The following is a 10630-nucleotide window of genomic DNA, read 5'->3' as shown; positions in this document are numbered from 1 at the left end:
TCAGTGGCGGGTAGGTAGCTACGGAAGACGATGGAGGAGGGCAGGACACATGCAAGCAAGATACAGATGACTCATCAAAGACGAATGAGGAGGAACACACCTCGTCGGTGTCAGGGAACAACGACAGCTGCTGTGCATCCATCATCACTAGATCGATTCCCGTCGCCAATGCTATGTATAATAAGTCGTGACTATTTAACCAGCCAATTGCTCCACCGTCGACACACCGAGGCTTCGCGCCCACCCGACAAGGGAAAGGAGATGCGCGGCGCTCATCAAAACGCAAGCCACTTGTGCGACGCGCCCTGCGGCAGCACAGGCGGGATCAGACAACGCGGCCTGTCACACTCGCACTACAAAGCCGCGCCACCTCCCGTCCCGTGGGCTTCGCTGCACGGCTGCACCAAACGAACCTCACTCCCACTGACCAAGCTACTAGTCTAGAAGCTGAGCAAGGACCAGCGTGCCACCGACACCCATGGCGCGGCGGTCTCTGGTTCTGCTCTTGTCGTCGCTCGCCGTCGCCGTCCTCTCGATCCTCCAGCCGGCCTCGGCGCAGTCGGCCTGGCTCGACGAGTTCACCACGGACGGCGAGGTCCGGGCCGACTTCGACGCTACGGGCAAGCAGGTGGCGTCGCTCGTCCTCGACCGGAGCTCCGGCGCCGGCTTCAACTCCACGCAGAAGTACCTCTTCGGCGAGTTCAGCGTCGAGATGAAGCTCGTCCCCGGCAACTCCGCCGGCACCGTCACATCCTTCTACGTAAGCCATCCATCATCAGCTCCGTCCTTTTTACTCGATTCCATATATCATCATAGATCTTAAGCACGGACCCAACTGATGATGACACTGGTAATAATTGTTTCAGCTGACGTCCGGGGAGACCGGCAAGGGCGACGACCACGACGAGATCGACATGGAGTTCATGGGCAACTCGAGCGGGGCGCCAACGGTGCTCAACACCAACGTGTGGGCCAGCGGCGACGGCAAGAAGGAGCACCAGTTCTACCTCTGGTTCGACCCGGCCGCCGACTACCACAAGTACACCATCATCTGGAACGACAAGAACATCATCTTCCGCGTCGACGACGTCACCGTGCGCGCGTTCCGGCGCTACGCCGACCTCCCCTACCCGGACGCCAAGCCCATGGCGGTGCACGCCACTCTGTGGGACGGCAGCTACTGGGCCACCGAGAAGGGTAACATCCCCATTGACTGGTCCGCGGCGCCGTTCGTCGTCTCCTACCGGGGGTACACCGCCAACGCCTGCGTCGCCAGCGAGCACGGCAAGCCGTCGTGCCCCGCCGGTCGGAACGAGTGGATGGACAGGGAGCTCGACGACACGGACCGCCTCACCGTGGCCTGGGCCAGGCGCAACTGCTTGCAGTACAACTACTGCGAGGACGGCTGGCGGTTCCCGGAGGGGTTCCCCGGCGAGTGCAGCCGCGAATGATTCTTGTCCCTGTAGATTAATTCCTTTTCATGGATAGTTCTTGTTCATTTTGGAGCATATCACTTAGAAAAGCCCACAGTGGTGTCCGGGGTACAGCAGTAGTTATGTAATTTCTGAAAATCATTTTTTGGCCACTGAGTAAAAATCTTATGGAATAAACTCGAAACTTTTGATAAATCTGGTGTGGCACTGACGCCAGGCTAAGGTTCCATAGATTCATGTGCGCTCGCCGACAACAAGCCGTGGCATGTGCTAGATCGATCCGGTGAACAGAACATGGTTGTAGGTGGGTGTCTGGGTGACACTGAGTAGGTGAGCTGGTCAACACCGAATGGACAAACGCGAAGGGGATCCAGCCAGGCGGGCATCAGATGGCATGTGCCGCAATGCCAAGCGTCTAGAACAAGCGAAAAGCCCACTCCCTCTCCGGCTCTCCGCTACTGTGTCAGCACATGGTTCGGACGCTCTGCGGGAGGCTGCTGACGTGCTCCGTCGTGCTCGCAGAGGATGTGTGCTTCAACATTCCACCAGCCGACAGAAGCATTATTTTTTTTTATTTTGCAATTTGCCGTACATAAGGATCTTTACCGTGAGTTATAGAACCAACAACGACGATATGGTGAGATAGAGAGAGAAACTATTACGAACAGATGGGGAAAATATATCTTTTGTGTAGAAACTTATTCCAAAAGTGCCAAGAAACAAGAAGGGAAAATGTTGATAGATATCCGTATATCAATTTTTAGTAAGCATGATGGAGACAAGCGGTATGGCAAAAAAGAAATGAAAAAATGATGAAAGGAAAGAAGAGCACCCGCAGTGCAGTGAAAAAACGATGCCCAAAAGCGTTGCCTTTTCCATTGCAGACACCGATGCCCGCCCGGTTGAACAGAAGTTCCAAAGGGTGCACGAATCTTACAGATCATCCCCGACGCTCACAACTGAAGGAAAAAACCAAACGAAAATGAACCGGCTGATATGCAGAATTTTTATTATTTTTCGGAGCGATTAGCTAGAAAGAGAATGGTGGGGCTACTGGGCCTGCAGGCTGCTACAACGCGTTTGGACTGGCGATGCTGACAGCCGACCGAAATTTGGCCATTAAGCGTGGGCATGGAGCCATGGATGGACGTGTTTGGATGCGGGCAACGATTTGGGCCTTGTTTAGTTGCCTAGGCTCAAAAGATTCGTCTCGCAAAGTACAACAAAACTGTGCAATTAGTTTTTGATTTCGTCTACATTTAGTACTCCATGCATGTACCGCAAGTTTGATGTGATGGGGAATCTTCTTTTTGCATAGTGTCAAAATTGGGAGTTTGGGTGAAACTAAGGCCATGTTTAGTTTACCCCCAACTCCCAACTTTGGCACTATGCAAAAAGAAGATTCCTCATCACATCAAACTTGCGGTACATGCATGGAGTACTAAATGTAGATGAAATTAAAAACTAATTGCACAGTTTTGTTGTACTTTGCGAGACGAATCTTTTGAGCCTAATTAGTCAATGTTTGGACAATAATTCACAAATACAAACGAAACGCTACAGTGTGCTACAGTACCAGCACAGTAATTTGGCACCTCCCAATTTAGCCAACTAAACAAGGCCTAAACAAGGCCTTGGGTCGCCCCGAAGCCCCGAATCTTGTGCGGTTGTGCCCATGCTCCGTTCATTTTTGTGCCCAGCGCTGGCGCATTCGTGGCCAACCAAATCGTAACCAAATTTGGCACAGCCCTAATGCTTGAGCTGGGCGCAGCCCCATTTTGTCATGTGCTTCGGTGGGAATGGGCTGCTCCGATTTTTGAAGCGCGGCGCTGACGTCGTTTTCAGCAGAGGAACCGTTTCAAGCCTGGGGGCGCTGCCTGGAGCACATGAAACTTTTATATCGGGCTTTAAGCAAACAAGCCAATGCAATCAGATAATCTCGCCATCAATTTCTTGCTCGGCCAAAACAAACTGCAGTGCTGGATTCCAAATCAGTAGTCGGGATATTGTTCGGAAACCTCATTTTAGGATGGTATATTTCAAACCCACTAAACACACAAGATACATGGAAGGTACTCATTCCAAGCTCTTATGTCAGTCTAATCGAGGAGGTACTTGACAACACCAGGGATGTGTACCCTGTAGAAATAGTCGTCCCAATCGATCGACTTGGGATCGAAACCAAAGTCATATCCCCTGCTCTTGTCCTGCTGATTGTTCACCATCACCGCCCTCAGCCTCTCCGTGTTCGTGTCATCGAAGCTTCACAATGGTCCGAGCAAATCAAGTAAGTCATCCCACAATGGAAAAAAAGAAAACAGAATGCCACTGCGCTTAAATCAGTTGATTACTTACCACCCTTTGAATAAGGCGTATGGCGCGTAGAGCTCTGCAATATGCATGACGTATCTGTACTTGCGGCTGAGCTCGTGGTAGCGCCGCGAGAAGGCGCCGCACCCGGCAATGTTCAGCAGGCGAAGGATCTGATGACCAGGCCGTGGGGAATCGAAGAGCATTCAGTTATCAGTCTGCTTCCGTGTGCCAAATCCACATTATATTGATCACAATTCATAATTGAAGTTGAGGTCAGCAATAAGCAACTAATGACCTCGAGGGGAAGCCTGAACTTGACGGCCATGTACGCGCGGAACCCCGGGAGGGTGCGGAAGAAGCGCATCCTGCTCAGCCTCACGGGCTCGCCGTTCTTCCCGGAGCGTGGTGGATTATGGAGGAAGTACCGGTGGCCAGACTCCGCGAGGACGGCGTAGGGTGCCGGGTTGCGCAGCGATGACGTCAGGTGGAAGATACGCTGCGCCTGCTCCTCGGAGTGTGCAGCCATGGCAACCATCATAGCGTTCACTACCATGTCCCCTGGAACCTGCCAGAAAACGAGCATACACATAAGAACAGTTCTATATGGAACATGTACACCACTGCTCTGCTGCTTTTGTAATTGTAAGCTCACCACGTCCATTATCAAGTCGAGGTTGACTAGGAAGATTGACAAAGCCTGCTTGGCGTAACCGATGATGAAGGAGTCGATTGTCCTGCGAAAGGCAACCATTTTCACTACATACTGCCATGAAGAAACCAAGGGAAAGTTATTGGACGACTGCAAGTCTGCAACTGGCGAACTCGTCGTCTTTGATCACCTGATCCCTTCCATCCATCCAGGCAATGGCTCGTTCAAGATACTAGTTATGATACTCGGCCGGATGATAACAACCGGGAGATCAACTCGCAGATGCCCCAGAATCATCTCCCCCATTGCCTTGGTGAACACATATGTGTTTGGCCACCCAAACTCCCTTGCTCTTCGATCAATTTTGCACATAGTTATGCAAGAAAGATGTCAGGTTTGTGATGTTGCTTAGGACAGACATATATCGAGTTCATTCTGACCTCTTGAGGCCGAGCTCCTTCATGGTTCTCTTCTCAACCTTTTCTGGAGAACAGTTGGTTTCCATGTCTATCCTGATCTCTTTTATCAGATTTAATTCGGATTCAATATCAAGGTCTCCGCCTTCCCTCAGGGTTTCACCCACCAGGAATGGCTTCTCTGGTAGTATCCCTTCTTGTTCACCGGCTACATAAGCTGCTCAGGGCATGTAATCGTTGTATGGATTCAGAACGACAGAGCACCACAATGCTGTACTTGAAACATTGGATTGTTGCTTCCTACCTGTTGAAACATGTAGCAGCATCTTGAGTTTATTGCACCTCTTTGCAAATTTGCAAATGTGCTTGGCTCCCATGACATTCGTGTCGAAAGCCACATCATATCTGCACAGTCACAAAATTAGACCAAATACTTTCACAACATGCTATCTCAAAGAATTTGTGAACAGAAAAAAAATCCTCGGACCTTTCATAGAAATTTGTAGTTGCAGCTCCATTTACAATTATGTCGATTTCTTTCGATAATTCTGTTAATTTGGCATTGTCTAGCCCCAAGTTCTTATACACGACGTCTCCTGCAAGTGGACAGACTTTTTCTTGGATGAAATCTTCAAATCTATTGCCATGCTTTTCTCTCAAAACATGAAAGATCTCCTTCCCTGTCACCTACCAATAACCAAACAGAGTTTGTATAGTAAGACCACCATAATAAGAGTGATAATGTTAGGGAGATGTAAACAGTTCCATCTACGGTACGTTAAATCTTGTAACTATGCTCTGTGCATCTGCCACTAAATTGTTCAGAATAAAATATGTTTCAGATTGAATGCAGCTAATCCATTGGTGACATTCTGAATTCAGCTAACGTTTGCACCCTGTGAGATCGGTTCTTTTTTTAAGGTACACTCATTACTTCCTAGGAGGTAAGAGTTCAAATTAAATCTGAACCACTCAATATCAGGAGAGATAAAATAATTAAAAAGAAAATAAAGAGATAAACAACCGGTTATCACCTCTTCCTTGCATGTAGGAGGACCAGGTACGCATGTGTATGTATGCCGACGTGCAAATTTATCGAATTTAGTGACCGGCAGTCCACCAGAGATTACCCAGGTGATAGATTTGTAGGTGGGGGATATCGCAAGATCAAGAGCTTGAATGGTAACACAAGGGCACAAGGTTTTGACAAGTTCGGGCCTCCGAAGAGTAATACCCTACGTCATGTGCTCTGGTGGATTGTATTGTTGGTATGGGATGCGAAGAGTTGATGTGTGATGGGTTGAGGTGAGTTATCCTCCGAGGTGTACTTGGCCGCCTTATATAGGCGGACGACCAGGGTTACAAGTCGGATATGATCTAATCCTAGTTGGTTGTTCCATGGAAAGCAATCTGAGTTGGACTACAACAAATATCCCGCAATATCCGGGTAGAATTGGTTCGCCCGGCCTCCGGACTTGTGCTCCATGTATCTTCATGCCTTGGCTCGCACGGCGTGGTCGGGTGGGCCCACCTATCAGGACCGATCCTGGTTGGTGCACTAGTAGAGAATTGGGCTTTAGTCCCGGTTGGTAGGGTGCAAAGATCCCGAAAATGCATCCGGGATAAACCAACCGGGACAAAAGGGGGGGTCAAAAAAAATTCCCGAGCTCCCAGGAGGCAGTCACAAGTCACGCGATTTTTCACGCGAAATATGCGCGTGCGCGGTTCGTGGGATTCAAACCCACAACCTCCAGCCTCGCGCGTAGCTTCCTTGCCATCCCACCTACACACCACATCTGACTATGTAGGGGATACTATCCTTTTGTATTAACTCGTGGGGGACCCTTTTATCCCGGTTGGAAACACCAACCAGGATAAAAGACCCCCTTTTATCCCGGTTGGTGTTTCCAACCGGGATAAAAGGGTTCGAGGATTTAATCCCCTTCCAGCCACCTTCCAGTGACCTCGTTGGGGGACCCTTTTATCCCGGTTTGAAACACCAACCGGGATAAATGATCCCCTTTTATCCCGGTTGGTATTACAAACCGGGATAAAAGGCTCTTCACCCTTTTATCTCGGTTGGTGTTACCAACCGGGATAAAAGGGGGGGTCTTTTATCCCGGTTGGTGTTTCAAACCGGGATAAAAGGCCTCTCAGGGTCTTTTTTTCCCACTAGTCTTTGCAACCGGGATAAAAGGTCCCGGTTGATGAGCCCCCCACAAGTGACCAAGCTTTAGTCCCGGTTGGTGAACCTTTTGTCCCGGGCCAACTTTAAACCGGGATAAAAGGGGTGGATGGAAAGTCGTTTTTCTACTAGTGGTGGGGACCCGTGAGTACCTTTATCCCTCAAAATTGTTATTTAAATTCCGTTCGGTTGCAACTAATGACATGTTAATTATTTTATGTTTCTTAATTGGGCACGATTAGTAGGTCACGTACATATTTTTCTTTACCAGAATTAGTTGCACACCTGACTTTTGCCTTTGTTCACCCCAAAAGAAATAACGTTATCGATGGTGTTCAACAAAAAACGTTACAACAAAATCACGCTAGGGATCTCACCATTTTTTCACGTTGCAAAACAGGAGGGTCTATTTCATCATGTTCAAACAAACAAAATGATGCGAGAAATTACATCTGGATCACGTTTTATTTTTTTATGTTATAAGAAAAACATTGTGAAAAAATGTTGCATCTCACCAATGTGTCACGTTACGTCGTTGTATGAAAGTTAGATCTGCTATATATGCAAGTTATATCTAATATAGAGATATTTTCCCTATTTATCCTATTTTTCAAAATAAAATAATATACAAATATATATTTCATCTATTACCTCCTAGGAGGTAATAGAGGTAATAGTTATCCACATCTAACTAAATGGACGGTTCATAGTTATTTAGGTGTACCTTAGCAATTCCCATTGTCACATGTGATTGATGATTACTCATCTTATATAGCCACACAATTAATTCAGTTGATGAAAGACAGGCATATAAAATTTCAACAGGAAGGAAACTTTTGCTGAATTGCTAGGCATATCTACAAAACATGTTCGCTAACTTGTATAATACTTTATTCTTAGGCTACCACCTCCGTTGCCAATTCCCATTCGTCTTGCGTGAGCAAGACTAGGGTAGTGCATGCATGTGGCGTGAATTGCTTAATATAAGATATGCACCGGCACAGTGGTGGAGAGAGGACAGCAAATTTGCATTTGTTCAAAGATTTCATACACAAGTTTCCTGAGTCCTTATAGGGAGAATAATGATTTTCAAAACAAGTTTGCATCAGGAAGCAAAGTTAGACTGGATACAACTTCAAAAAGTGTGATATGGAAGGAAGGGTACAAGTATTTGCACCTCAGTTTCAACCCTCTGCTTTGCAGACTCAACATCGGCGGCTCGAATTAGGAGGAAGAGCTTCTTCACGTCGGGCTGAACTCTCAGTATCTTCTCCACGAGCACTGCATACACAGAAACCCAAAAAGAATAAGCAACAAGCACCCCCCACTTAAAATTGTTAACTATTCATTGTGAAGATGCGCTGCGCAACCTGAAAGACTACTGGTAACGGCAGATGAGTTCATGGAGACGTACCTTTCCCTAGGAAGCCAGTTGAACCAGTGATCAGGATGCTCTTGCCCCTGAAGTACCCTACAACAGCATCAGCACGCAGTTCACCAATCATCGTTGAATGTGTGTGTGTGTTTTCTGTTTGCGGTCTTTAAGAGTTTCTGAGATTTATGTCCTCTGTGGTTAAAGACTGCCCGGTGGGTGTTAGGTAGTCTGAGTAGTAGTGCTAGTAGCTCTGGGACGGATCCTCGAGAATAAACCGACCATCTATTTACAGGGAAGAGGAGATGGACGCGTTTCAGAGGACAGCGGGGAGATGCAGTAGAGGTGCTCACGAACGGACAAGGAAAAAGTGTCCTTCAATTCTGAGCTTTTCCTTGCAGATTAGCTTTACTGTTATTGCTTGATATCTTTGCTAAAATAGAGCATGAAATTTGCCTGGGCAGCCATGCATGAGCCACAAAATGGTAATTAAAAAATCGTAATCTCACGCACAGTACATTCTCAAGCCACAAATATATGTTAATCTTCGCAAGTCAATCTCTTTTAATTTTGACCATCAACATCTACAATTTTAAATAGATTGACATTATTAAATCCATCACAAAAATGCTTTCAGATATATAATTCTTTTCATTTATACGATAATATATTTTAGATACCACATTCAAAGTGTCATAATTTGATAGTGCGTCTATGTCCGATGGACTTATATCCTTTGTGATCGGATGAAATATTTTTATCGAAGAATTAATCATGTTCACTTCATTTCAACCACTTATTGCCTCAAGTCACCGGTCATGCGATTTTCTCGTATAATATGTGCGTGCGCACTCCGTGGGATTCGAATTCACGACCTCAAATAAGCATTTCTTACCATCTCACTTACACATCACATGTGATAGAGGTAGATATTCTTTCCTTTTGAAGTAACCTGTGGAGAGACCTTTAGTATCGGGTTATAATACCACCCGGTACTAAAAGTGATCCTTTAGTACTGGGTGGTGTTATGACCCGGTACTAAAAGGTCTCCAGGCTTTCTCAAATTTGAACCCGGTACTAATTTTAACATTAGTGTATTAGTACCGGATCAAAATGCAACTGACATTAACACCGAGGATGAATGCTGATATTTGTAGTTGGTACGCTACTCGAACTGGAACATTGATTTCCACATGAGTGATCGACCATCATATGATATCCTGGCACATGGTGGACTTCTTCTGGAAACTGGAGCATAGGAAAATATAATGATCGCTTCCCACGTGATAAGGAATTATGCAAGAGAAATAGATGGTATTTTAGGTGAGCTGTTCATCACGGATGTTCCGTTTCACACGACAGCAACGATATATTGTATTTCTCGTCGAAATGGATGGTTCTCGCGTAATTGCGTGACTTCTTTCTTTTTATAAAAAATTGGACAAATAGAGTTCTACTAGAGAAAAAAATAGAGTTCATGTATGCCTTTCATTTTGAATGGCATTAAAATGATTTCAGACTACGGGATCCTTCATGAACCATTGTTGAGTGGAGTATGATGTAGCGCTATAATAATACTTCGCAAAAAAATGTATCTGTAATAATAACCACATATACAAGTATCCTTGTTACATATAAATTAAACAGTAGTAGAAATTACCACCCCAGTCCTTAGCTATAAGAACGGAGGGAGTAATATGGATACACAAAGACCAGGCAGTAAAGATTTATAGTATTTCCAGCTACGTTTAGCCTCACTACACACTAGTAGAGAATTGACCTTTAGTCCCGGTTGGTAGGGTGCAAATCTCCCGACTAGATTAACATTTTGTAGCCAATAGCATGTCGAGGCGATATGGCAAGTTCAACAGCTGTATTTCAAAAATTACAAAATCTTTGTCTATTTGTGTATATATCAATCATTGAACACTACGAGAAAAGGGACATTTCGCCTCTAATATTAATTCAAAAAATTTAGATCCAGTATTAATGCTGTCCAAATTTAGTAGCTACCGAAAACCTTTTAGCTACTAAAAGGTAGGTATTAGTATGGATTCCAGTACTAAGCCTCGAGGAGCTTTAGTTCAGTTACTAAAAGTTAAATGTTCCTACGTGGGTTTCTTCAAAAAAAATCATACCAATGTAGGTGAGATGATAAAGAAAACTCATACGAGACTAGAGATGCGTGCACATATTTCGTGTGAAAATATAGTGACTCTCATAATTTTTCTTCATTTTTTTGTTACAATACGATTTACATAT

General features: G+C 45.7%; 2 protein-coding genes across 2 annotated transcripts; one reads left to right on the top strand and one right to left on the bottom strand.

Moving 5' to 3' along the window:
• The first annotated feature begins 222 nt into the window (after positions 1-222).
• On the top strand, positions 223-1628 carry LOC117860045 (xyloglucan endotransglycosylase/hydrolase protein 8). Its single transcript, XM_034743248.1, has 2 exons — positions 223-760; positions 867-1628. Exons 1-2 carry the CDS (start codon positions 479-481, stop codon positions 1449-1451), a joined length of 867 nt encoding a protein of 288 aa, XP_034599139.1. The 5' UTR covers positions 223-478; the 3' UTR covers positions 1452-1628.
• Positions 1629-3367: 1739 nt separating this feature from the next.
• LOC117861488 (fatty acyl-CoA reductase 1) lies at positions 3368-8890 on the bottom strand. The gene is made up of 10 exons (XM_034745055.2): positions 8411-8890; positions 8174-8277; positions 5299-5498; positions 5116-5216; positions 4836-5028; positions 4586-4747; positions 4399-4480; positions 4042-4311; positions 3789-3916; positions 3368-3695 (listed from the first exon to the last, which is right to left on the bottom strand). The coding sequence occupies exons 1-10, from the start codon at positions 8499-8501 to the stop codon at positions 3533-3535; spliced, it is 1494 nt and encodes a 497-aa protein (XP_034600946.1). The 5' UTR covers positions 8502-8890; the 3' UTR covers positions 3368-3532.
• Between the last annotated feature and the right edge of the window lie 1740 nt (positions 8891-10630).

Source organism: Setaria viridis, chromosome 6 (assembly GCF_005286985.2).
Source record: "Setaria viridis chromosome 6, Setaria_viridis_v4.0, whole genome shotgun sequence".
NCBI classification, from domain to species: Eukaryota; Viridiplantae; Streptophyta; class Magnoliopsida; order Poales; family Poaceae; genus Setaria; species Setaria viridis.
The sequence above is the reverse complement of the archived record's forward strand: the minus strand, read 5'-3'. Positions and strand labels throughout refer to the sequence as shown.